General features: G+C 36.5%; 7 protein-coding genes across 8 annotated transcripts; 3 read left to right on the top strand and 4 right to left on the bottom strand.

The window, feature by feature from the left end:
• Positions 1-1,358, top strand: LOC106370878 (abscisic acid receptor PYL9). The gene is made up of 3 exons (XM_013810871.3): positions 1-353; positions 534-749; positions 841-1,358. Exons 1-3 carry the CDS (start codon positions 222-224, stop codon positions 1,051-1,053), a joined length of 561 nt encoding a protein of 186 aa, XP_013666325.1. The 5' UTR covers positions 1-221; the 3' UTR covers positions 1,054-1,358.
• Positions 1,359-3,622: 2,264 nt separating this feature from the next.
• On the bottom strand, positions 3,623-5,245 carry LOC106370877 (UDP-glycosyltransferase 72B3). The gene has a single exon (XM_013810870.3). The coding sequence runs from the start codon at positions 5,149-5,151 to the stop codon at positions 3,700-3,702; it is 1,452 nt and encodes a 483-aa protein (XP_013666324.1). The 5' UTR covers positions 5,152-5,245; the 3' UTR covers positions 3,623-3,699.
• An 899-nt stretch (positions 5,246-6,144) lies between these two features.
• Positions 6,145-8,000, bottom strand: LOC106370876 (protein trichome birefringence-like 25). Its single transcript, XM_013810868.3, has 3 exons — positions 7,508-8,000; positions 7,079-7,362; positions 6,145-7,007 (listed from the first exon to the last, which is right to left on the bottom strand). Exons 1-3 carry the CDS (start codon positions 7,956-7,958, stop codon positions 6,210-6,212), a joined length of 1,533 nt encoding a protein of 510 aa, XP_013666322.2. The 5' UTR covers positions 7,959-8,000; the 3' UTR covers positions 6,145-6,209.
• A 903-nt stretch (positions 8,001-8,903) lies between these two features.
• Positions 8,904-12,047, bottom strand: LOC106370063. Of its 2 annotated transcripts, none has more exons than XM_048743312.1 (5): positions 11,523-12,047; positions 9,885-11,331; positions 9,751-9,811; positions 9,437-9,660; positions 8,904-9,337 (listed from the first exon to the last, which is right to left on the bottom strand). In XM_048743312.1, the coding sequence occupies exons 2-5, from the start codon at positions 11,279-11,281 to the stop codon at positions 9,274-9,276; spliced, it is 1,746 nt and encodes a 581-aa protein (XP_048599269.1). In that variant the 5' UTR covers positions 11,282-11,331; positions 11,523-12,047; the 3' UTR covers positions 8,904-9,273. The 2 variants fall into 2 exon arrangements, with proteins under 2 accessions (XP_048599269.1, XP_013665589.1); XM_013810135.3 differs by having other exon boundaries at positions 9,885-11,337; positions 11,523-11,872.
• A 1,051-nt stretch (positions 12,048-13,098) lies between these two features.
• On the bottom strand, positions 13,099-14,508 carry LOC106401731 (NDR1/HIN1-like protein 6). The gene is made up of 2 exons (XM_013842303.3): positions 13,395-14,508; positions 13,099-13,289 (listed from the first exon to the last, which is right to left on the bottom strand). The coding sequence occupies exons 1-2, from the start codon at positions 14,183-14,185 to the stop codon at positions 13,271-13,273; spliced, it is 810 nt and encodes a 269-aa protein (XP_013697757.2). The 5' UTR covers positions 14,186-14,508; the 3' UTR covers positions 13,099-13,270.
• Positions 14,509-14,968: 460 nt separating this feature from the next.
• On the top strand, positions 14,969-17,720 carry LOC106370061 (phosphatidylinositol 4-phosphate 5-kinase 10). Its single transcript, XM_013810133.3, has 9 exons — positions 14,969-15,614; positions 15,701-15,863; positions 15,960-16,070; positions 16,179-16,366; positions 16,451-16,542; positions 16,643-16,690; positions 16,774-16,860; positions 16,938-17,076; positions 17,150-17,720. The coding sequence occupies exons 1-9, from the start codon at positions 15,472-15,474 to the stop codon at positions 17,454-17,456; spliced, it is 1,278 nt and encodes a 425-aa protein (XP_013665587.2). The 5' UTR covers positions 14,969-15,471; the 3' UTR covers positions 17,457-17,720.
• A 4,675-nt stretch (positions 17,721-22,395) lies between these two features.
• LOC106370875 (1-aminocyclopropane-1-carboxylate synthase 2) lies at positions 22,396-25,778 on the top strand. Its single transcript, XM_048743311.1, has 4 exons — positions 22,396-23,222; positions 23,411-23,542; positions 23,882-24,042; positions 24,575-25,778. Exons 1-4 carry the CDS (start codon positions 23,043-23,045, stop codon positions 25,599-25,601), a joined length of 1,500 nt encoding a protein of 499 aa, XP_048599268.1. The 5' UTR covers positions 22,396-23,042; the 3' UTR covers positions 25,602-25,778.
• The last annotated feature ends 1,482 nt before the right edge of the window (positions 25,779-27,260 follow it).

Genomic DNA, 27,260 nt, shown 5'->3' with positions numbered 1-27,260 from the left:
GTGTAGGCACACAATAATAAAGGGTTTAATATGTCGGTGGGGTTCATTGATTATTGGCGGAAAATATTAAATTAAATGCTTTTCTTGCATACCGAAGCATCTTTCTTCCCTTTATATTTTGGTTTGTTTTCTTCGACACATCCATTCACTTCACAGATTCCCTCCGAGAAAGAAAGACAGACAGAGAGAAGTAGAGAGTAAGATTCTAATCGGAAGAGGATATGGACGGAGGCACGGAGATGTACGGTGGACTTGAGACGATGCAGTACGTAAGGAGACATCATCAACATAACTGCAGAGAAGACCAGTGTACTTCTGCTCTTGTCAAACACATCAAAGCTCCTCTTCGTCTCGTACGCTTTTCACTAAATAGTTTCTGATTTATTGAACTTCCTCTGATCTCTCTCTCTCTCTCTATATATATATATATATTAAATTAGTTTTAGTTTTGATTAGTCAGATTTTGGCCTCTGCTTTAGTTTTTGTTTCAAGCTAATGATTGAATTAAATAAAAGTAATTGAACTATATATAGGTTTGGTCAGTGGTGAGGAGATTTGATGAGCCGCAGAAATATAAACCATTTGTGAGCAGATGCACAGTGATAGGCGATCCTGAAATAGGCAGCCTCAGAGAAGTTAATGTCAAATCTGGCCTCCCTGCAACTACAAGTACCGAGAGACTGGAGCTTCTTGACGACGATGAACACATTCTTGGTATCAAAATCATCGGTGGTGACCATAGACTTAAGGTAACTCAATTCTCATACATAATTACATATACAGATTGCGTTTAGTGAAGAATGAAGGAATCTGAAATATGTTTGATGTTTCTTTCGGCAGAATTACTCTTCGATTGTGACGGTTCATCCAGAGATAATAGAAGGAAGACCAGGAACAATGGTGATTGAATCGTTTGTAGTTGATGTTCCTCAAGGAAACACAAAGGATGAGACTTGCTACTTCGTGGAAGCACTCATAAGATGTAATCTGAAATCATTGGCACATGTTTCAGAAAGATTGGCTTCCCAGGACATCATTAACCTATCAATATAATCAAAATGGAGGAGAGGAGGAGGCCATTAAAAGTGAAAGTAGTGTGTTATTATATTCATCAGGAATTTGTGTATTGGTTTGGTCGTATGCAGACACTCTCCAAGATTTCATATATATGCGTGTGTTTGTGTGTGTGATATTGATCAGTTTCTTATATATTCTCCAATGGTGAATAAGTTTTGATGTAAAAAGTTATATGTCTTCCAGTGGTAGTTTGTAACCTTCTCTGTATTTGTAGATACTCTGGTAAAAAAAACAATGTAAATGCGAAACATGTTTATATGTAATATATACACTTTACAGTACTGAAAAAGCAAATGATGTTCAGATTATTTTTTGTTGAATCTAAAACCTAAATTTGAATTGACTGGGATGCTCAGAAAATGTAAGAAATCTATGGAATATATTTATATTTGAAAACTTTGGTTAAATCTGCTTTGCTATATAACTATATAATTACTTGAGCCAAAAGACACCAACTATCTTGCTTTGGATTCATTCATTCATGTTTCTTAGGTGCAAGAATATGGGTGTTCCTCATCTGCTTCTTAGATTGCTTCTCTCCAGTCAAAGACGGAAATAACGCAAGCGATACTGTTTCACAGGAAGAGCCACGGGTTTCTGACAGAGGAGTTGTTGGCCCTGCAGGATTCTGCTGGAAGGTTTGCATAAACATTAAGTTAGCCTCTGATACTAAATGTTGGGGGCTGAGAACTTACAGCCCTTGGTGTCTGTACCTTTGTAGACCAACAGTTTGCTGACATTGTTCCTTTCACAGAAGACAATTCTGGTTCCATAAGACGAATCTGGTTTTTGAGCCACTAGTGTTTCTGGTTTGGGAAGCTTTTCATCCACAGAGGAGGAGCCATGGGTGGCTGTGTTGAGATTGGCTGACCCAGTTTCTGACTGAGGAGTTGTTGATCCTGCAGGATTCTGCTGGATGGTTTGCAAAAACATTAATGATACTGAAAGGCAGGTCCATCATCGTACAAGAAAAAATGTCGGGGGTTGAGAACTTACAACCCTTGGAGACTCTACCTTTGTAGACCAACAGTTTGCTAACATTGTTCTTTTTCCCAGAAGACAAATCTGGTTTTTGAGCCATTGTTGTTTCCGGTTTTAGAAGCTTTTCACCCACGCCAAACTCAGTGAAACATTCCAGTCGCTTTTTATAGTGATAAGACCTGGCCCTGTTGATCCACAAAGTCAGTTGGGCTTTTGTTTTAAGCGGAGTACATGTTTTTGCATCATCAGTAGGTGGCCAGTCTTTATTCCCAGTTTGAAGTCCAGCAAAAGTCGACAACAAGCTGTGTTCTTTATTCACTATTTCAGAAGAGGAACTAAGATCGAGTGGCATTGATGCAAGATTGGCTTCTCTCATCTGCCTCATAGTTGGTTTTTCTCTAGACAATGGACTAATGGAGGAAGCACAAGCGCATAATTAGCAGAGTGATCGGCTTGTGACGTAATAGTTTGTGATCCCTAGTTTCTCATATTCGTAAGTAGCGCAATGGTAAATTCAGTTGCGCTACTTACGAATATCGTAAAGTTAACCCAATATCATAATCATCATCAACATAACAACAATCACATACCTTGAAGTCACTGATTCTTTTTGTTCTTCTTTTTCCAGATATCATCAAGACGGAATGAGTTTCAAACGATAACAAATCGCCAATTTGCTATTTATAATAACTAGGAAACGAATCCGCACATTAGCACGGGCATATAAGTTGTTGAATAAATATTTAATTTTTTACAATAATAATAACTATGTTCCTGATTATTATATTTTATTTTACTTATACAAATTTTTTTATTTTATTTCATTAATCTCACACATCTTTTAATTTTGTAATCATGCACAAAATTTGCGAGATATATTATAGATGTATTGCACCTAAGCAACATGAATGAATGAATCCAAAGTAAGATAATTGGTGTTTCTTGGCTCAAGTAATTCAATAGTTATAAGTTTTCAAATATATTCCATATATCTCTTACATTTTCTGAGCATCCCACCCAGAGCCGGCCCTTCGGCCAAGCGGATGAAGCCCATACTTCCAGCCGCCTCTAATTATATATAAAATCGGCCACAAAATTCATAAAATTATTTGTAGCATTGTGGTTCATTTGAGAGAAATAAAATCTATTTTTCAGTAATGTAAACAGTATATTACATATAAACATGGGTTCTTAAGAGTGACGAAGGTACGTTAGTGAGATTGGCTAAGGATGTATACGGGATCCAAATCTTGAGGAAGACTTTGGAAACTGCAAAACTTCACAGGAATGATTTGTTTGGTGATCTTGTTGAGAATTTGGATCCCTTTCTTTATAGGTTGCATGGGTCGTCTCTCGGAAATAACATTGCAGCTATCATCGACCCATCGATAGAAACAGTTAAGGATCATATTGTTTCAAAGGGAAATGCTTAATTAGTGTTTTGTCATGGCTTTTGTGTTTTTATTTTAGATTTTGTGCTTTTATGTTCTGAGATGGATGTAAAAGGATTACTTGACAGTCAATTCCTTGGAACTGTCTACATCAGATATGAATTTTGGTTGTGTGACTGAAGCAGCTTTATTAGTTATTTGGGTAGATCAACATTATTCTTGAATCAAGTCCATTAGAGAACAAACAAAGTTAACTACTACATATATTGTGGGTCGTGTCTTGTTCCACCTCTGGCTGGTGAAATTTCCACTTTAAGGAAACTTCAGTGAGTGCCTTCGTAGATAGCCCATCTTCTCTCAAGACTCTAACAGCTCCTTCTTTCAACTCTTTCATTTTATTCCTTATAGCCTTCCCTTCTTCTCCTTCCATCAACCTGTTAACCACTCTCACCACTTCTTGCTTTCGTACAATCATATTGTCACTGTTTCTCGCTCTTAAAGCCACCCTAACATCCTCCACAAGTAGCAATGCGTTCGTCTTTTGCTCTGCGTATAAAGGCCAAGCTATTAGGGGTACACCATTCACAATGCTTTCAAGAGTCGAGTTCCATCCACAATGTGTTAGAAATCCCCCGGTGGATGGATGGGCCAAGATTTGAACCTGTGGTGCCCATGACGGAACCACTAGGCCTTTTCCTTTGGTTCGGTCCAAGAACCCTGGTGGCAAGAAGGTCGACGGGTCGGTTTGGCTGTGTGAGTTGAAAAACGAAGAATTAGCTATTCCGCTCGGACTTCGTATGACCCAAATAAACCGTTTCCCGCTCTCTGCTAGACCGAAAGCAAGCTCATTGAGCTGCTCACACGTGAGTGTTCCACCGCTTCCAAATGAAACGTATAGAACCGAACCGAGTGGTTGGTCGTCCAGCCAGTTTAAACACTCATACTCATCGTTGGGACAAGAAGAACCCGTGTTGACCAATGGTCCAATCGGGTAAACCGGTGGATTATCGGGACCCGGTTCTTGTAAAGCCTTTATAGCGTTTGGCTCCAAGTCGACGAAGGAATTCAGCAGAATCCCCTCAGCTTCTTTGAACCTCTTGGCGTTGTGGAGAAGCCATTTGTATGCGTCATCGCTTTGGTCTTGACACGGATCAGAGAGATCCTTACCGGTTATCGGAACGCAACCGGGAATCCTAATCGGTTCCGTCAAGTCCTTGAAGTCACACGACAGCGTTTCGTCTAGTTTCGGCAAGTGAAGCAAAAACGACAAGACGTTGGCATTTGTTGGGTTGAATATGTATGGTGACACGTGGAACTCAGCAGCCACGTCGAACGCATCCGTACCAAATAGATCGACGACGAGGACCGCCGGGAGACGTTTCTCCGCCGATAACGAGCCGAAAAGCTCCCGGAGCGCCGGGTTAGAACGAGTCACGGTGAGTGAGATCCGAGTTTCGATTCCCGCCGTCGAGGGAAGGTCGGAAAGGTCTATGGGAGGTAGGAACACGGAGGCTATGGAGGAAGGGAGAGAGTTGAGAATGGATATTTGGGCACTAGACGGTGATGATTCTCCGGGGAAGATGAATGTGACGGTGAAACGGTGGTGGTCTACGAGTCGCTTTGCGAACTCGAGGAGCGGGATGAGGTGACCCAGACCGGGACTTGGTATGATTGCGATATGCGGAATGTTTGCATCTGCCATTAATGCAAGCTTGAAGAAATTTAATGTGATGGTCAATAATTTATATCGCCTTCCTCAATTTAATATAAAGGCACAACCTATATAGCTTGTGCCTTTATATTGCATACTTGTGGTTATAAATCTGTGGTATTATTTTATTTTTCTTATGTTCTATTATTTGTTATGTCTCAATCTCTGTGGATTTGAATGTAGGCGGTTGCACTATATAATATAGGCCAACACATGCAAACTTGGCATGTAGTAGAAAGTTTGGGAGGAAGCAAGTAGGATTCGAATAAATGTTTTGTTGCTAAGGCGAAGTGGGTGTCATGGGGTCTGCATGGGGTGTATAGTAATCGTTTTAAATATTTAAATGACAACACGACGACAAAAACGACGACGAAAGGTTACTAAAATCAATAATACATACGTGAACGGCCGACTCAAGAAAATGGAAGAAGTAATGAGTGTCCTTTTTTGAATACAAGTGAAATATTTTATAACAAAATTGATTCAAACAAAGAATTTTTATAATGAAACAACAAATATTGATATATGTAGACCACAAAAAAGATTGTAATCGACAAAAAGTAATACATCCTAATAATTTAAAAGTTGTGTACACGACACGACCTACAAATGGTTTTTCGCTAAAGCTTTGGCTTCTGGTTCCCAGCTCGTAGCTTCTGATTGTAATGTTTATTTGACTGTTAGATCTTAGAGGTTATTTCTTTTTTTCTTTCCATGTTGTCGCTTAATTCAATTTTCCGCTACTTGTATCTATGTAATTTCTATCAAAAATTCTGAAAATTGGTATAAAATCTTAACACTTTTACCAAAAAAATATGGTTTTTGGCTCAGAATTGGCATATCGAGACGACGTCTTGTTCACAAGAAAGAACCAAAAGCGGCAAGATAGCGACGCTGAAGAAAGTAAACCGACACTACGTCTTGTTCCCCCCACATAGAGAACAACACGGGCTTGTAATTGGACCCATTCAAGGCCCATAAATTAAATTAATGGGCTTTAATAGAACAAAATAACTAATTACAAAGAAACAAACATCAGGAAATAGAGGCTAATTCTCCTTTTCAATCTCCCGGTTAAGCATGACCTCCACCATAAGATCATTCCACGAATCAATCGGACCGGGCAAGCACCAGTGAAGACAATCATTCTGAACACGAACCGGATCCTTGATCTTCATCCCAGAGAAAGGATTTGGATACCGGTACGGTCCAGGATGTCCATCTGGTCGGAGAAGCGACATTGAAGTAGTGTCAAGTAACGCAATGTTGGAACCTTCTTCTTTTTCTTGGGTCTTACGGAACTCCTCAAGCTCGATATCACGCATAAATTCATCCTCGCTCTTCATCTCTCCTTCGCTTTCCTTAAACGGCATCGTTCTGTTACAAAACCCGCCACTGTTCCACTCTCCGTTCTCGAAATGATCAGGCGTTGTCGTTCTGAGCAGAACCTGAGCTTTACGGTTAGGATCAGCGACGAAGTCAAGAACCAGACGGAGAGCTTTACGGTATGAGTATCCGTAACCGAGCTCGGTGAGGTTGTTCTTCCCCTGGCAGTAATGGCATCCGGTAACGGTGTGGTTCTCGTGGAAGATGGATGTTTTGAGGAACCATTTGCCACCGGAGATGACAACGTAGTCGAAGTTGACGTACTGATCGGTCCATTTGGGATCGAGGGTGTCGAGATGGAGCTGAATGTCGGAGAAGGAAACGCCTTCGGAGTTCTCGAAGACGTCGGCTTTCAGAAGGAAAGGAGACCAGACGACAGAGAGAGTGAAGTTGTGAGAAGGGAATCTCCATATCTTTGATCTGTACTCCTTGTCGTGGTAGATCTCTTCTACCTCTTCTACCTGAACACGTTACATCAGAATCTCATTTTTTCTTTTTCAAATGAAAAGTTTATTTATTTGGGGGTGTTGACCTGAGAGAGGATGCAGAGAAGGGATTGGACGTGGTTACGGGAGATTGAATCGCCGATGAAAGCCCACCATTTGTTCCTCATTGTGTCGAGAAAGTGCTGTGGATCGAACCTAGGGAGATCGCAGTCGCGAGGCTTCCATCTCCAGAGAAGGTAATTCGAATCTGGGCGTCCGTTTTTCAAGCAGTTCTGGTGTTCTTGGATGTGCCGACAAGAGGTGTTGGTGTAGAGAGGACCAGATGGGTCTGGTACCCAGTTCCCGGTAAAGATGTCACACTTTGTGGAAGCTACAACAATTGTTAGGTTCAATCAAAAACATCAGTGGGATTTTGGGGTTTTAATATGATTAGATTAAAAAAAGGATCACTTTGCTTGGATCTTACTCTTTTGTGTTGATTTCTCTAATAATTTGACAAAGAAAGATTCTCTTACCATTTTGTGGAGCAGCAGTGGTGATGTTTACTGGGGAAACAACGGGGGCTGGAGCTTGAGCAACTGAGGCAGTGAGACCGGGAGGATCCGGCGAGGTTCTTACTTGTGCAATCGGAGAGTCGGTGGAATCGGTGACGATGAGACGGTAAGTGAGACCGACGAGGAGGAAGAAGGCGACGAATTTGAGGAAAATTTGATTGCGTTGGTGAGAGGAACCAAATGGGTTTCCTTCGATCTTCATGCTCTTAGACAGTGATCTGAGTCTATCCATGTGAAAGTGTGAACTAGACAGACAGGAAAAGGAATAGATCAGTGTTGCTTTTGGAAGGTATTGAATTGTTTGTATTAGCTTTCTTGGATGTTTTTGGTTGTTGATGAAAGCTATGAGCTTCCTGGTAAATAATATGACAGAGTGGATTTTTGTTTTTTCTTTTCTTGAATTCAAAGTCATTAGTATTTGTTTTTGTAATCCCTTCTAATAATACTGTAAACTAAAATTACTTGTTTTTTTGTTGCGTCGGTCGTGCTTTAGTGAGATTTACAGTTTTCTAGAGAGAGAGCCAGAAAAAAAAGATAATATAAGGATTAGACTTTCTTAATTGTTTTTGTAAAGATACTACTAAATAGATAATTGCAAAGCAAATCATATGATTTGTTCCTTTACGCATGATTAAGCCAATGAGATACACGGAGACATGATACCACCACCATTAATGATTTCCACTAATTGGAAAAAATACTTGCAACATCTCATAACGTATTAAGTATGCCTGAAACGAAATGTATCGACTAAGCAATCTATTAGTATTATGAACAACTGTTAAAACTGAAACACATTTGTCTGAAAAGTACAAAGTTGTGATATGAGAACAAATGTCATTTGCGAATACATGTTTTCCCCGGCCCAGCTCACTGCCTATTTACTTATCCAGAGAGAGTGATCGAGACCAGACCACCATTGATAGAAGAGCTAAAGATAAAGACATGACGCCTTAGATCTGATTATTGTTTTCCAACTTAAAACTTGTTTCACTGCTTATACAATTTATGCATACAAATGTAATGGCTAAACAATCAAAAAGCCGACAAAAAAATGGGTGTTTAACGTTTAAGTCTTGTAGAAAATCCTAATAAAAAATGTAAATAACATCGAAATTATGCATGGTGTGGGGGTACAATATGAGGCCCATACTGAATAAATTAGACGTAGATGTTGGACCCCATTGGGTTTTAAATCTTTACATCGTGGACCAGCCTCTTAAATTTGGACATGCGTCAGCTATCTACCGCAATAGCTTTTACTGTGTCTTCTTTCTTGAATACGATTCAACGGACAGGTACAGCCTATCACGACAGATCTATAAATAATAAAATAGTGATGATGACTAAGAAGACAGAGTTGATAATTTACTTTATTTGTTGATAGTTATTGATACAGAATAAAAAAAAGGATCCACAAAAAACAAAACATATCAGTTTTCACATAAAACCAGAAGATCAGAAGAAAATCAGAGTTGTTATCTTTAACCCAGACCGAAAATCACAAACCGGTTTGGTTTGCTTCCAAAACAAGAAAAGAAAAAAAGAATAGACTGAAACACTAACATACAAACCCCCAAAAAGAAAGGGAACAGAGGCAAGCTGTGGGGTCAGAAATCAGAATATAACCAACCAACCAACCAACCAGCTGATGTGTTGTGTTACATAAAGCACAATTTACATTTCAATCAAATAAGGAAAGATTGAAACCAGAAGAAGAGGCTGAATCAAGTTGATGAAGCTAGGTATCTTGGAACTCTCATGCCAAATCCATGCTTAACCTTCTCAATCCTGATTCACATTCAACATTTTTATCAATGAGTTATAAAAATCTCAGAATCAACTAGACATTAATATAAAACTCTATTACAAAGACTTTGTTGTGCTTACGTTGGAGCTAATTTGCCAAGGCTCTTAAGCTCCTCACCAGAGTCTCCATCAAGAACTCTTCCCGATATATCAACGATGTAAGAACGGTTCTTGCCTCGAGGAAGACCTCTACCTGAAAGCAACTCGAAATCTCTCTCGTGAAGCTCTCTTCCGTTCACAAACACTCCCGTGTTTCCCGCACCGCAGTTATCCGGCATTGGACGACTAAACTCTTCTATAAATGGCTGCACCAACCAATAATTATTTCCCATTTCTTCATAAAAACATAGAAAATGGAAAGTAAAATAGAAAATTTGTGAAAAAAAAGTTCTTACTGGTATGATACCGAGACAAGGGTGTCCCATAACTCCCCAGAATCCAGCACGGTAGTCATACCTAATCAGAAAAACATCATTTCTCTAACGACTCTGAACCAAAAACAAAATTTGTGTAACCGAAAGAAAGTTACCAGTAGTTGCCAGCTTGAACAGGTCCAGCTTGTTTCTCGGCGCTGATAACCTGATCTTCCGGTATCAGATGCCCGTTCACCCAAACCTCTAGCTGCCTATCGTATTGGTCATCATTAGATACGGTTTTATTGTAGTCGCTGCGATGCTTTCGGTTCCTACGTCCTCTCTCATCTTTACTAGCGTTCGAGATCCTTGAATCGTCCTCAGTGTTATTATAGTAACCATTGTAAGATATATCTGTCTCAGAAGCTACTGATTCTTGTTTCGTGAAGGATACTTGCTTATTGTAACCTAGCTGCGACATTCCGTAAGTGAGTGCAGCTCTGTTTACGTTAGAATACTCAAAGAGCTCTAGAAGATTGGAGTTTTCAGGAGGTGGTGGAGGAGGAGGAGCTTTAGCGGCTTTGGCTCTGCGGCGAACAGACTTGACGACCTCTTTTTGTGGTTCACTAGAAACGCTTGATCTTCCTCCTTCGTCATCTGAGTGTTCCTCATCCTTAAGTGGACAATCATCTATCACTGCACTTCTATCTTCAACCTCTACACGAGCTCGGTGACTCTCCTCAAGAGCAGAAGAAGAAGAGAAAACAAGCTTATTATCGACAATAGTGAAACTGAAGACCTCGGAGCAAGCACCACATTGCAGCTTTTGTTGCTGCTTTGCCTGAGAAAGAAGAAGCTTCTTCCTAGGCAAGTAGAGAAGCTCAAAGCAATTGTGACAAGCTACAAAGGGCGCACCTCCTGCTAGAGGATGGCAACGACGTGAATCAGCAGCAGTTTGAACATACCCACGAGCATAAGCACCGCCACCCATTTCAGAGTTAACTTCACTAGGCCGCCTCGTGTGATGATGGCCTTGAGCACCGCTACCCATTTCAGAGTTAATGTCACTAGGCCACCTCTTGTGATGATGGCCTTGAGCACCACCACCATGGTGCGAAACAGGGACATCAGCGTACCTACTCGGTGTACCAGGAAAGAATCTAGGGTCGTGTAACTGGGGGTCAAGTATGTCAGGACCAATGTCTACATAATGTCCTCCTTGAGGAGGATAGGGAGGACGAGGCAGCATCTGATTTGGGTAATGACCATACAAGCTTTGATGCATTGGGAAACCATGAGGCGGGTTACTAGGGGAAGGATACATTCCATAAGGAGGATATGGATTGTAATAAGGTGGTGGCTGATGATGTGAGGCTCTTGGTGAGTCTTGACCACGGAGAACGTGGCCTTTTAAGGAATCGAGTTTTCTAAAAAGCTCTGCTTGTTGTTGATCTGCGTATTGAATCGGGATGGTGTTTTGATCTTGGCGATTTCTCCTGGGGGAAGCATCGTCCTCCTCCTTAAACCTTGTTTCTTCTTGGCTTCTGGAAGAAGTAGAACCGCTTGTCCTCATCGGATTTTTTAATGTTTCTCCGTCAAAAAACTATGGTTTTGCTTGGTTAACTGCAGCTGTAATAAGGATCATTGAATCTGTATCATGTTATCAACAGATTTTATCCTATCCAAAAGCACATATTTGCATTGTAGAGCAAATTCTTGTTTATGTGGTAAAAAAAAGGTTATCACAGTTTCCATGATTTCTAAGCATATAAATCAAACTCACAAACAAAAGAGAGAGGAAAAATCAAACGCACCTGGAAGAAGAGCAGCAGGAGAAGATGAAGTGCAGAGGGCAATTTCTTGCTCAGGTGAGAGATTCAATCAATCGAATAAGAAGCATTCAGTCTCTTTGACAAATCCATTTTTAATACGAAAATGAAAAAGTAGGATTTGAAACTTTCAGAGGAATTTAAATAATATTTTCTTTTTGAAAAAATGACTTTGAGCTGCTTGGGATGCTTAAAGGTGGAGAAAATCTTCTTTCTTTCTTTTCTTGTCCCTTTGCTTCCCTTTTTGTTTACCCTCACTATTGGGAAAGAAAAGATGGAGGATGGAGTTTCAAATATCTCCTCTCACTGTAAGACCAGCACCATTGGCATTAACCAATGAACTCTACTAACAAAAATTTGAAATGATGGGTGTTACTAGGTCAAGTTGACCTACTGTTAACGTGACGACCAACATATATAGCATTTTGTTTTAAAAACAACTCTTTACGCAACTTTTTATAAATATCAAATTAGTTCATACGCATATTCATACTCATAGCGATGAATGATTTACCTTGTAAATGATGCGTATTTAACTATTTATTATTTGTGACTAGTTTTAAAATTAACATGTTGCTCAAGTTAACGATGCCATGTTCTAGGACGTGTTTATATCTTCTAGTATTCCATTCTAGTTTTTTTTTTGGTCAGCAACATTCTAGTTCTAAGAAGCTCACAGCTATGTCTATCGAGTTTAAATAATCAATGCTTAAAATATTAGTTTACTAAAAATTCAAATACTATAGCTGAAAGGAAAAAAAAACTCAAATACTCTAACATGGACTAGTTATTGCCATCATCATCATCTTACAAGCTTACAAATGTCTTTTAGTTATTTGAATTTTTGTATATATGTATGGGCGACAATGACATATGCAAAAGAAAAACACAAAGCTGACATTGACGCTGAATAACAAATATTATAGCTGTCGAGTGATTTTTATACAAGTCAGTACTTTAATATTATATTCCACTTGCTTACAAGCGTGGGTGAGGTTTGACAAATCTGTTATTATTTGTTGAACAAACCGTTTTAAAGAATTTGGTCTAGAACTTATCCTAAAAAAACTATGTTTTCGAATGTTTGAATGATTATTGCATTGTATTGAAGAGAAGAGAAGACATTTAAAAGAATAAAAAAGCAAGATTGCTCACACTCTCCAACAACATAAAAGCCAAATTCTTAAGAGTATGAGTTATTTTTTTGGTTTCATCTGCCGTTAATGGTGGTTTATCGATGCAAAAATGACGGAACGGCGGCTGTCTATACGATCATTAATCTGGCGGAGGAAGCGAAGTTGACGAGATCAAGTCCCTAGCTAATCGCTGGGGTCGTTGCTGGTGGAATGTAACTCTTCACCTTCACCTTCACTTGTTTTCGTTTTTTATGGTTATAGTTGAATTTATGTACTAGGATTTAACATGTGTATGATTAGTGTGAATAACTTCTGTTTGATATCATAGATATACCAAATTTTAGTTACCGGGATAAATGACATTGAAGACATTACTTTCACCAATCAAAAGAACAAACAATTTGGTACTCTAAATGCCCAAAACATAACACAAGCGACTAACATTGAATGATCAATAGGTATATGTATAACACATATATATATTTGTAACGAATTGAAACTGAACTAGAAATAGAAACATTGCTGAATAAATAGTATTTGATAGCTCTTATGGTTTCTGACATGTCCTTTGAGGCTTAGCCAAACCACACCGTTATCTCATGACCGCAACTTAATCCTGCAATTATCAAATGGCTATATGATCAAATATTCTACACATATATAATTTTATGCATAATGCTTTCATATCCTTTAAAATGCTTGATTCCATATTAATACGTACCATTTCAGAATTGTGATGGTGCATTTGGCCATTTGCGAATCAAGCGTTTGTAATCTAACACCGCCGCATTTGAGACTAACGCCCACAGTAACAATCCTTCGACTACCCACAGCAAATCCAACCTTCGTCTTAGCTGACACCTTCACCAGCAACTTTTTACTCTTCAGCTCTGCCCGTAGCCTCTTCGCTGTCGGATCATCCACCTGTTGCGTCCTCACTCTCGTCCTGATGATCACTGCCGTCCGATTCCCTGGCTTCTGAACAAAGCCTTTGACTTTCGTTGACCCCAAATTGGTCTCAAAGTCTTTCTCTCCGAGGATCACAGCCACGTCAGCATCTCCGTAGAAAAGCCCCAGCTTACCGTTAGGGTTTCTGAAGTCGAGCATCGTCGCCGCGTCCGCTGTCAGAAACGACCAACCGTCGTCGGTTTTTCCGCTGGAAAAGTTGAAGCTGCTGGTTCTGAAAGAGGCAAGGCGGACCACGGGGAGTTTAGGGCTGTACCAAAGGAAAAAAACAGCGCCGGCGATGAGGAGGAGGAGAAGAATCACGGCGAGGAATATACAGAAGCAGCAGCAGAAAACGCGGCAGCGGCTCCAGCGACGTTTCTTCTCCGGGTAGAGTGACACCGGATGGATAGGCCTCGGCCGACGGCGTGGAAGCGGTGCTGTTCCCGACGGCGGTTCCGTTGTTGGTTGGTTCTGCTCATCACGGAACCCTGGAGGTTTCTGGAGTACCGGTTTTAACGGTTTCTCCGCCGCCATTTCCTCATCGGTTGGCCGCTTTGGGTCCATGTTAACCCCTAACTAATAATTTAGGTTTTCAATAACTGAAATTTATAAGAAGTATTCAAAAACTGACATATTTATGATGAATCAGTGCTTTTAGATTCTTTCATTAAAATATAACTTGATTCGAGAAAGAATATATATCACATACCTTATGATGATTAATAACGAACTGCACCCACGTTGTAACTAACTTCTACGTGCGTGCAGTTCGGCTTTTTGGAATGCAAACTGATTGGCGTTTACTATCCAAGTTTGTTTTCTTGTACTATACGTAAGTGTCTCCGCTATGATACATTTTATGGACCGGCCGTTGCTAGGTGAGATAGTGACCACCATGTATATATGAAGGTATACAGCTCGTATCTTTGACCTTGTCTAATTATTTATCTGCAGCTCGTAACTGTATGAGTGTCTCGCTAGGTACGCCTTTCACAATAAAATAACGTTTTATCAAAAGAAAATATATGCTTTTATTGAACGAAACTAAAAAGTTATTGGGTGAATTAAATCGTCCGTTGGACATTGGCATGGAATCATAGAAATAAACTTTGGCTTTATTATCTTTAAGAATCACTTAAAATACATTATCTGTGTGTGTTGTCATCATCTGTATATGACATGAAATATATTTATAGAAAATGGTGGATCTTCTCGTCGGTAAATGAAAGCCAGTCATCGTCGTCACGTTTATAAACATGAGGGAAGCACGTCGACGATGTTCACATGTTCAAGGGCCCAGGTTGATGAACACGATAAGTCTATAGTGTGTAACCTATAATTGGGCCGTGATATGAACATGGGCCTTAAAGCATATCTAGAAAAAGAGTAATTAAAATGGTTAACAAACAGAAAAACAAACAGAACGCGGGAACTTGGTTGCGAACAGATGAAAATGAGTTGGATCATCGAGCGGCGAACTTCAACGGCCAAATTTGGCATTCCCATTCCTTCTTTATTTTTCCTTCTCAACAAGAAAAACAAAAAGTCTCTCGTTTCCTTCTTTCTCCTCTTTGTGTTTACAGCTCCTGAGCGACAGGTATCATTAATATCTTCCTCCTCTTGTTTTCTTCTTCATCTTTTTCTACGTGGGTTTTCTCGTAGGTTATTTGAATAAGATTTTGATAATTTTTGTGTTGGTATGAATAAATTATTAGATTATCTCTGAGAATTTCGAATTCTAGGGTTTGTTTTCCTGGGTCGACGTAGGGTTCTAGGGGGGGGGGGGAGCATCACACAAAGATGTGGGATTGAAATCTCCTTGTGGAAGTTGAGGGAGGGGGGAGAGAGAAATGAGTACAAGGGAGATAACAGCCAAGGACGTGAAAGCCACAGAGAAGAACCGGGTTCGATACTCTTCAAAGCACATTAAACATCTTCCACCTGGAACCATTACTGAGTTTGTATGGAAGGATTATTGTCCCTTGGGATTCAGGTAATCTATTCATTACATGTCATGCTCTCAAGTTGTTTAGAGCAGCCAGCGAGCGAGATATTCAATGTATTATTATACTTTTGTAGACTTGTGCAAGAGCTTGAGGATATTAACCATGCTGAATACTTGAAATCCGTATGTAATGATGAGACGCTAAGGAAGCTTTCTACTGGGAAAGTTGGTAATATGTTTCTTCTCTGCAAAGATGACCGCTTTCTTATTAAGATTCTTCGCAAATCCGAAATCAAGGTACCTACTACTTTGCAAATTTATTTTATTAAGAATTTATCTTATTTTCGAGCCATCTCAATTTTTTTTTTGTTTCTAATAAATCATTCCATGTAGGTGATACTAGAGATGTTGCCTGGCTACTACCAACATATTCATAAATACAGGTCAACCTTGTTGTCCAAGAACTATGGAGCTCATTCTCTCAAACCTCTTGGAGGTGTTAAGGTATCAAATAAATAGAAAAACTATCAAGTCAAGTGTGATATTGCAATTGAAATATTTTCTATCATCTGATTTTTTTTAATATCAATCTACTATTTTCTCCTTGAGCAGACATATTTTGTGGTCATGTCAAACATACTACAGTCGGATGTTTTTATGAACAAGGTCTATGATCTAAAGGGTTCATCACAAGGCCGAACTAACAAGAAGATCAAAGTCAGAGATAAAACCATACTGAAAGATATAGACCTTGATTTTCATTTCTATGTTGATTCCTTGGCAAGGCACCGCCTCCTCAAGTGAGTCTTTTCCTTTCTTTCTATCTTCATTCTTGTCCCAGAGAATGATTTTAGATGCTCACCTCTTTTTTTTTTTTTGCGCAGGCAAACAAAGCTAGACTGTGAACTTTTGGAAGATGAAGGAATAATGGATTATAGCTTAATGCTTGGTTTACAAGTTAAAGGTTCATGTCAAGGTATAGTTAAATTAAAGCATCTCATGTCTCTCTTCTTGCCAAATGATAAGACATTTTGTTGCTCATAATAAATCGTTTTATCTGATCAACTGTCATACAGGCTCAACTGATGAATTAATCCCTGTATACGATAGCTTCACATCACTAGGTTAAAAATCCCTCCCATGTTCACCTTTAATTCACTAGGAAAGGATAAATGAAATTGTACATACGTTTTGCTCAATATCGCAGGCTCTGTTGACAGCAGTAAGTTTATGAAGACAGCTACAAACTCTCCAGATAGTTCTTCAACAATGTATTCATGCACTCCGAGCAGAGGTGATTTTAGATCCGTTCCTAAATGATCATATATTTAAATACTATAAGAGATGTTCATATTTTCATTTGATACACAGACTCAATTGATAGTGAGGAGTCAGTGAATGTACAATCCGTAGCAAGCATGTGCCCTAGTCCAGCACCAACCAACGCTTCTGATTCTCCACAAGGAAGCATTGTCTACAAAACAACACCCACCAACATCTTCCAAAACAGGTAACCAGTCTCTGAGAATTTCTTGGTCTTTTGCTCAATACCAACTATGTGTGAAAAATGGGATTTCTTGCAGCTCAAGCACAAACTTCGGTATGAGGATACCTGGACGAGCACGAAGAGTGGGGAGAGGAGAATCATTAGGGAGTGTGGTGGGGAAGAACGTTAAAGGAGGGGGAGAGGAATGGTACGACGTTATATTGTACCTTGGGATTATAGACATTTTCCAAGACTATGGTGTGAGGAAACGCATTGAACATTGTTACAAGTCTATTCAACACAGCTCTAAGACTATCTCAGCTGTCCATCCCAAGATCTACTCTTCTCGTTTTCAAGACTTTGTCTCTCAGATCTTCTTACCAGACGATGATACTTCTAATTGATTTTATTTTTAACTACCTTGTCTTAATATTTCTATTTATTTATATTCACTTATACTATACATACAGCGCCTAGCCAAAGTTTGTTTACAAAGCAAAAAACAAAGTCCACAACTTTTTCTTTTATTTTGACATAAATCGAAAGGTCAAAAATTTTCATTTTAAAAAACTCATTTCTTGATTTAATTTTTTATATATCAGACGTAGGGGATGTTATTGAATTGGGTGATTGGAATAAGTATTAGAATTAAAGTATGCAAGTGCTTTGATGAAAAAGATATCCAAGTCACGTTTCCTTCAAAGTATTGATAAAAAGGTAGGATTTGTTTTAGTTAAAAAGATACATTGAATTCCATTAAAATTCACCATAACTGAATTCTAACTAAATCTAAAAAATACTCCTTCCGTTTTTTAATATAAGTCGTTTTAAAGCTATGCACATAGATTAAGAAAATCATTAATTTCTTATATTTTCGAAACAAAAACATCATTAATTATTTACCTAACCACAATTCAACCAATAGAATAATAGAAAATATATTATCATTGGTCAGACAACATTAATTATTAATAAATGTTACATATAAAACCGAAAATGACATATAATTTGGAACAAAAAAGTTTTTCTAAAACGACTTATATTGAAAAACGGAAGGAGTATTGAATAATAGGGATTTTCAATGGATTTAAATTCTATTTACCAAATGCCCAATCCAATAACACTGGATTTAGATCTGGATTTAAATTCTACTCAATTCTATTAAATTACCCAATTCAATAACACCTTGGTAGAATCGTAGTGTCAATTTAAAGGAAACTGGATGATAAAAAAAGCCGCTACTCTCCATCTCAGTGTCAATTTAAAGGAAACTGCATGAAATAAAAGCCGCTACTCTCCAGCTCAAATTACAAAGAAGCGGCCCAAAGTTCGGCCCATTTCTGGTTATAAGAATATAAATAGCCCCATGTCGGAAAGTAAATAGATATGAGTGGTGCAAGCTTGACCACGTGTTGAAGGGTGGTTATTGTAAAGGAGAAGGAAGAAGCGTGTCCAATTAGCCGACAGCTGAGGAATGAAAAGCTGAGTCAGCATCTATGTGAACAAGTCAAACCTCAGCCTCGCATGTTTGTGGGTTATTTGACTTAATTCACCATTCAAAATCGCATGCTTCACTTTTTATTAATACAAACAATTAACTCCGCAAATCACCTAATCACATTTACACTGCTCTTACTATTGGTTTCACAATTTCAACTGCGCATGCCAAATTACGTGACTAATATACTTTCTATGAAAATTTGTTGAAAAATTGCAACTTATAAAATCAATTATTATTATTACCTGCATGTATAAGAGACAGCAATTAATCTAGCACATCTACGTGTGCATTAGCATGACCAGGTATACAGTTTAAAGATTTTCATAACAAAATATGTATACAGTATACCTAATACATTCCACGAACTACACTTTTATATTATTAGAAATGTAATAAGTGAATCAAGAAATCAAAATGATATATTACCAAATCAAACTGCCGAAAGCAATACGCTGGTGTCGGTAGCTGTCGGGCATATTAGCATACAAATACAATCGAATGCGTGTTTTTTAGTACCCATTATATCTCTTCTATATATTCTTTCTTTTATCCTTATTTTTTCCATACTATATTTCGTGTTTTTTTTTGGAAATACTAATATTTCGTTTTCTACACTTGCATATGATTTTTCGAGGCACTCTCTACAATGTACTTAGATGTATTTATAATGTAATAAGTCGTCTTAGATACATAATATACTCATAAACTAAGATGTTTTTTTTGAATAAAAAAACTAAGATGTTAGTTTACAAAAAAAAAAACTAAGATGTTTTTCATAGTATAAATATAGGACAGTCTTGGGTATTTCCAGGAGACATACGTCTCTAAGAGCATTTATAAAAGACACTCTAAATTTTAAATATGAAGTTTATTTTCTCTCCAAAAATAAATTTCAAAATTTGAATTTTTGAGGAGTAAAACTCTATATTTGAAGTTTCAGTTCTCAAAACTTCAAATTTAAAGTTTTATATTTTTATTTGTATTTTGGTCCCCAGAATTACACATCACATTTATAATTCTTAAATATTTTCTCGTTTATTGTATTGATCCTAAAAAAATTCATATCTCTTAAAATTTTCAATTTTTTTTTTATAAATTAATGTTTTACACATAAAATTAAATAAAATTTTAAAATAAAGCGGATTCCGCCGGAAACAATATAAAAAAACTTAACAACAAAAATTCTTTCAAAAATTACATGAAGACATAATTATTACACAAATTTTAAATTACAGCACTATTGGTCATGTAAATTTGATCCAGAACCTCCAAAATATTGGCCAAACAAATTTTGTGTAACTGAAGATGGTTGTTGTTTTGATGTCTATTTCGTACGATTCCTTTTTATCACATCGAATGTATTCACTGATTTTAATATTATTGATAGAAGTTGTCTTTTAACAATATTTATTCTCCTATTTCACTTTTTTATTCAGATATAATGTATTTACAAGTTTAAGATCACCTGATTTCAACAATTTTAGCTTGTGATCTACAAATTAAAAATAAAAAGAATCATTTTTTACTTCGAAATACAATAGTTGATCATATATGCATTACGAAAATAGTTTATGGAATAATATGATATTTTCTTGAAGTTTAATATTAACTATGTTATTTCTATTTAAAATTTGTATTTTAATATAACATTTTATTAGTTAATATTGTTGTAATATTTTATATATGTGCTTAGTTATTTACAAAACTTTTATGAATTTAAATTAATTATGACAAATATAAGAACCATAAGATAAAATATAAATAGTTTTGAAGTTAAGTTTGAAGTTTTGATTTTGGAGAATAACACTTTTAAACTTCAAATATAGAGTTTTGAAAATTGAAAATAGAGTGTCTTTTTGGAGATTATCTAATCTCAAAATTAAAACAAATTAATGGTTCCTGATTTTGGTTTGGAAAGTGTAGAAATAGCAACTCCAAATGTTGACCTAAAGAAAAAGAATAGTTCCAAGTAGGAAAACTCATAAAAGTTGGTATCTTTGGTATATATTATTGAGATTTCATGTTCCCCTGCAATTGCTTTTCCCAGCAGTGCGTGCTTGAAAAAAGTTTGAGATTTTCTAAATTATTATTGGACATTAATATAAGAAGAGAAAAAACCAGATTTTAATACTAAGTATCTTTAGTCCAAAGACATCAATAAACCGAGGTTAAGAAAAACCTTTGTGTTCAAAGAAAACGATTATAGAATGAAAGAATTTTGACTTTAAAATTACTACGAGTCTACGAGGCGTCTGTTCACGTAGCCTTCTCGGGGGAATTTGCGGCGTGAAGTGCAAGTAAAATCACATAGATGTGACTTAAGGGTCCAATCCACCAATTTTATAACATATCATACATTCATACTGATCATTATCCCTGGTATAGTATAGTACTCTAAATATCAAATACGTATAGTAGTTATTTGCAGTTATGGATCTAAAAGTATTTTATATTAAGCGTATTAATTAATTCAAAATTATTTATTATAATATATTTATAACTTATATCTAAAATGTATCTCTTTATTTGTATTATATCAACAAGTCTGTCTAAAACTGTTTAAAACAAGTAACTATTAGTAAAGGTGCGGTATTGGATAGTGCTGATGCCAATGAACCATTGGGTGTCCCACCAGCCATGGAACTTGTCATCTCAAAGTCTCCATTACCATTCACTTCTGCCTCTCATGGTAGTTCCCTTACACAGCCTCAAGACCCGTTTGTAGCTGACGAATCAACACTGAGGTCACGAGGCGGTAGGCCATTAAAGCCATCTCAAAGGCTTAAAGAGATGGAATGGTTTACTATTGCAGGGAAAGGAAACATAGGCCCAGGTAGAACTCATCGCTAGGTTCACAACAAAGTCTTGTTAAGTGTTCCTACATGCTACTATGTTGCTTCCTTGTCTCTCGACTTTAAAACTGTTGCATGATGTTTTATCTTTGAATTCTAAGGTCCTTAAACCTTATCTATGTATCTTTCTAACATTTAAATTGAAAACCTTTCATCAAAAGAAAAATTAATAGTAAAAGCAAAAATATTTACAATATTTATATTATTTAACATATACTTACATTTTTGTTACTAATATACAAAGTTTTTTAAGATGAACAAAAGTAAGTTAAGCATATATATAAAATGGAAAAATAAATAAACAAATGATCTCTATTCTAAAAAAATAATAATTAACTAACTGAAAGATACAGAAAATTTAAATTTAAATCTAAATTTCAAATATGTGTAGTAGATTTAGTAGTTAAATGTAACATAGTCATATTTATGAAACGAAGGAGTATAAATGCTTATTAAGAATAAATGAAGAGCCAAATAAGACATGTAAAACCATTTTTACAAACACAGTTAAATAAAAGTATTAAAAATAAATGTTAACTTTCATCTATCTTTTCATGCAAAAAAAATCTCAGTTCTATTCCATATTTTATTCTAAAATAGTATAAAAAATAGAATATAAACAAAAAATAAAAATATTATTTTATTTATGGAATAGTCTCATTCTTACTCCAAAATTCGTAATATGTTAACATTTTTGGTGGACTGGATGGTTTACTAACTTAAATCATCTGCTATAAAACACGTTTGAATTTAAATTTCACAACGCTCTATATTCAGCAGAAAAATATATTTTAGTTAAATACCTCTGCGTCTCGGTCAAACCTTTGGAATTATGTAGTCCACCTATATACATGTGCATGTTACAGGCCAAATGTTCATTACATAATTTACAATGTGACCAGTTTTCCTCTTCTTTTGAGTTTTGAATAATCAATTTTATACTACATGTTTTCATAATTTTCCTCTCTTTCTTTTATGCCATCAAATATTCTTCTCCACGCTACTCTTCTCTAACTTACTTGCTTGACTTCGTAGTCTATAAGAAGCTGCTTAGAAATAGCCTTCGGTTTAACTCAGTACACTGTACACGTATAACTTCCACCACTATTTCCCAATGGAATTTAATAATACAGCAGAAACCAATGCGAAACTATTGAAATACGACTACTTATGTATGTTATCGTATTTCACATTCGAAATATTATGTTTTTAAAAATACTAGATGTTTATTGTTTTATACAATACAGGTTGATCCTAGCAAAATTACTGAAATATGACAACTTTGGTTCACTTTACAAAAATCACATTTTGAAAATATAAACAGCTGTATTTCAAGAAAAAATATATATATATATAAACAGCTACGTATTTTGTTTTGGGTGGAGAATCTTCCTTGATTTTGCTTGTTCTTTTTCGATTGTTTCATCAAATCCGAACTCTTTTTCTTTGGGTAGGGGGGACCCCATATCAACTTTATTTGGTCTCCTCAGGGTTTTCATATAACCTAGCTCCTCTTTATAAACCACATACTCATGCATCAATTAGTACAAACACCACAAAGGCTGTAAACGATCAATATTATTACCAGAAGAAGAAAAAAAACTGTAAGAAAGAAGTGATCAGAATCAAAACAACAAATGGGTTCTCTGATTAAGAGTGGCGGTGTAAGCGGTGCGATTTTGTCGCGGATAGCGACCAACGACCAACACGGAGAAAACTCAGAGTATTTTGATGGATGGAAAGCTTATGACAAAGATCCTTTTCATCTTTCTCGTAATCCCCACGGGATTATCCAAATGGGTCTTGCAGAGAATCAGGTATCTCCATATATTACAAATAATTAACCATTAAAGCATTACAAATTTACTCACTTAAACTCTCGTGTATAATTAGTATGACGGCGTCATATATCATTTAACACTTAATATATATCATTAACAAAATTTATAATTTGTTTTGCCAAACAAATTATTTGATTGTTTATTTATTTCTATGAACTATACAGCTTTGTTTAGACTTGATCAAAGATTGGATCAAAGAGAACCCAAAAGCTTCTGTTTGCACCCCTGAGGGTGTTTATCAATTTAGCGACATCGCTAACTTCCAAGACTATCATGGCCTTAAAGAGTTTAGACAGGTATATAGACTTAACTAATCATATTTCATCATGTCTAATATACGTAACGCACGCTTACGCACCTTTGGATATATCCTATTTTCGGACAACCATGCGCTTTGGTTTTCTTCGGTTTGAGTTCACGTCCAGTTTTCGAAAACGTTAAAAATATTTTTTTCCAGTTAATTCCCTTGGTTTTAAGTCAATTTTTGTCCCTGGTTTATTCACATATCGACAAAATAACCAAACATTTTATATATGGTGGCATCTAAACATCAATATAGATATGGAATGCATAGGATAAAGAAATCTAACTTTGCTATTTTCCGCATTTATTTAACCGAAGTTTTCAAATTGAAGGCAATTGCAAATTTCATGGGAAAAGCTAGAGGTGGAAGAGTAACGTTTGATCCGGAGAGGATAGTGATGAGTGGCGGTGCTACCGGAGCCAATGAAACAATTATGTTTTGCCTCGCCGATCCCGGCGATGTTTTTCTTGTTCCCTCTCCTTATTATGCCGCGTAAGTATTTTCATATTTTGACATTATATATTAGTGAACATTTTAATGTAAGGTTTTTAAAGTGTGTTTTAAAATTTCAGTATTATCTTAGCTACAAAATTTCACTATTATCTTGGCTGAAATTAGTATAAAAATAACACAAAAGAATACCATATGTTCTATTTGTTCAAAAAAAAAAATACCATATGTTCTATTTGAAGTGATAAAATTAAATAATGTTTTAGTTTGACTGGAAAATTGGAAATTGTTAAAATGATATTTCTTGTGAAAAAAGTCTTATGATTGTGAATAGTGTGAACGGTATAAAGAAAAGAAAGAAAAATGTTAGGGGAGATTTCATTAATGTAACTCTCACATACTTTTGGTTTTGGGTTAACAAATTCCAAATCAAAATGTGTTAATAGCTAAAAGTATCAAGTTTTGACTCTCTTCTCTACTTTTGACACACGTGTAAGGAATATAAATTCAACTTGATGGTCTTGATTCAACGAGTAAGCTCACAGACATCATTAAAATCTTTTTATTTTAACAGATTTGATAGAGACTTGAGGTGGCGTACAGGTGTCGAGATAGTTCCGGTTCACTGTTCCAGCTCCAACAACTTCAAATTAACCGTCGAGGCCGTGGAATGGGCCTACAAAAAAGCTGTACAGTCCAACAAGAACGTCAAAGGCCTACTCTTCACCAACCCATCAAATCCGCTCGGTACAATCTTAGACAAGGATACACTTAAGAACTTAGTCCGTTTCGTCACGAGGAATAACATTCACCTTGTCGTGGACGAGATCTATGCTGCCACCGTCTTCGCTGGAGAAAATTTTGCAAGCGTCGCCGAGGTGGTCAAAGACTTAGATAGCTCTGAAGTCAACGTTGACTTGATTCACATTGTCTATAGTCTCTCCAAAGACATGGGACTTCCCGGTTTTAGAGTTGGTATAGTCTATTCTTACAACGACTCGGTTGTGTCATGCGCAAGAAAAATGTCGAGTTTCGGACTAGTTTCGTCTCAGACACAGTTCATGCTTGCTTCGATGTTGTCGGATGATAGTTTCGTGGATAATTTCCTTATGGAAAGTTCAAAAAGATTAGGGATAAGGCATGGTGTTTTTACCCTAGGGCTCAAGAAAGCAGATATTAATTGCTTGATAAGCACTGCAGGTTTATTCGTGTGGATGGATCTGAGACATCTACTAAGAGTTCGTAACTCGTTTGAATCCGAGATCGAGCTTTGGCATATAATCATCGACAAAGTGAAGCTCAATGTTTCGCCAGGCTCTTCCTTCCAGTGCACGGAACCTGGCTGGTTTAGGGTTTGCTTTGCCAACATGGATGATGATACTCTCCATGTGGCGCTTCGACGGATCCAAGATTTCGTGTCCAAGAATAGCAACAAGACCGCTGAGAAAGCATCGGATAATGATCAGTTAATTCAGAACAACAATGCTAAGAAGCAGAAATGGAAGCAGAGCAATCTCCGACTAAGTTTCCGACGACTTTACGAGGATGGACTCTCTTCGCCGGGGATAATGTCACCACATTCACCTCTTCTCCGAACATAAAACCATAATTGGATGAACTCGTCACCCCAAGTGTTAATTGATCTTTAATTAGTAAGTCGTTAAGCTTATGTTTTTTTTATTGTAAGATTTGCATCATTCAACTTCAACACTAGGGTTGATTATGACTACAAGCTTTTTTTCTGGCTCAAATTGTAACTTTTAAGATTTGTGTGCTTAGTTTCTTGCTGTTATTTTTTTCTCACTCAGGATTTGATCCATGGATTATCCTAGTGGTGCTGGTGTGTAGTAGTTGTTCTTTTGGAAGGTTTTCTTTAATTGTTGTGTGTAATAAATGAAATATTATACTTATCTATAATTTGGATACTACAGTTTATTAGTTGGGGAGGTTGATATGTACGTAATGGAGGATTTGTTAAGCTAATTATTCGATTTTTTCTAGAACCATGTTTAGTTGTTCGCCCAATACGTCACACATGCATGCCACCATGCCTATTCTTTTTAAAAACAATTATTAAATGTACTTAATCCTGAACATTCTATATAATTGTGCCTTAGCCAATAATATGGTGGGTGTTGAAAGTTTCATCAGCAATTTAGCTGCACCATACATGATAAAAACCAAATTATTAAAATCGTTACAAAGTGACAAATTTGCTAAGAATGTTCAGCTATCAAACATGATGACATCTCTAATGATGAATCGTCAGCTTGAATGAAACAAAAGATATGATTCAGCCTTTTTTTGGTAAACTATTAGCTAGTAGTTGTCGATTTCATAAATCTCAGATTGAGAAAGTTATTAAGCTGACGAACCCATATTTATACCAAACATATGTGTTTGTGTTTATTACTTTATTTACTAGGGTTTGGCCCGCCCTACGGGCGGGTGAATTTACACTAAAAAAATATTATACTAAAATATATTTTAATTTTATAAAACATGAGAAATTTTTTATTTTTATCTGATGGTATGAGTTGAAAAGAATACTCATACTGTTTTGTTAGAAACAAAATTATTAAATTAAAAATCAATATAGTTGAAGAAAATCTAAAGTAAGAATAACTAATATATTTTAATTTCTAAGAGTATTATATTTTAATATTGAACGTCTAAACAAATTTTATTATATGGGCATGCACGGTTTTAAATGAACCGCTGTGTTTGATATAATGATAGTAAAGTTTTCTATGTTTTGCATGTATTCAAAAAAAGTTTGCGCATTTACTCTTTTGTTTTGTTCCGAAAGTGCGTTATTTAATTATATTGATGATGGTGAATAATTTGCGGTTGTTACATATTCACTCCTAAAGTTCTCATCTTCGTCTCTAGCCCCTCTCAAATATTGATTCGCTTCCCTTCCTTATAACTTAAAAGTGTTAACACTTCATCTCATAAACCAATAAAAATTGATTTCATTTACTTTACCGTTAATGCTCACACCGTCAATCATCAATATTCCTTTCTTTAGTTTGTGATGGCTACAAATTCTTGCTTTTCTCAACTGAAAATCACACCATCTTCTTCCCAAAACTATCTTCACATGTTCAGAATCGAACAGTTAACCGATCCCTTGTAGATATATCTCATCCTTACTTTATTAAAAAAATAGTCACCAATGCTAACAGATCTGAAGATTAATAACAAACCCAACTATATAATTGAGAATTCATAGTGATGTAATGGTTGATACAACAAAG

This window comes from Brassica napus, chromosome A10 (genome assembly GCF_020379485.1).
Source record: "Brassica napus cultivar Da-Ae chromosome A10, Da-Ae, whole genome shotgun sequence".
Classification (NCBI taxonomy): Eukaryota; Viridiplantae; Streptophyta; class Magnoliopsida; order Brassicales; family Brassicaceae; genus Brassica; species Brassica napus.
This window is presented reverse-complemented; position numbering and strand designations above follow the sequence as displayed.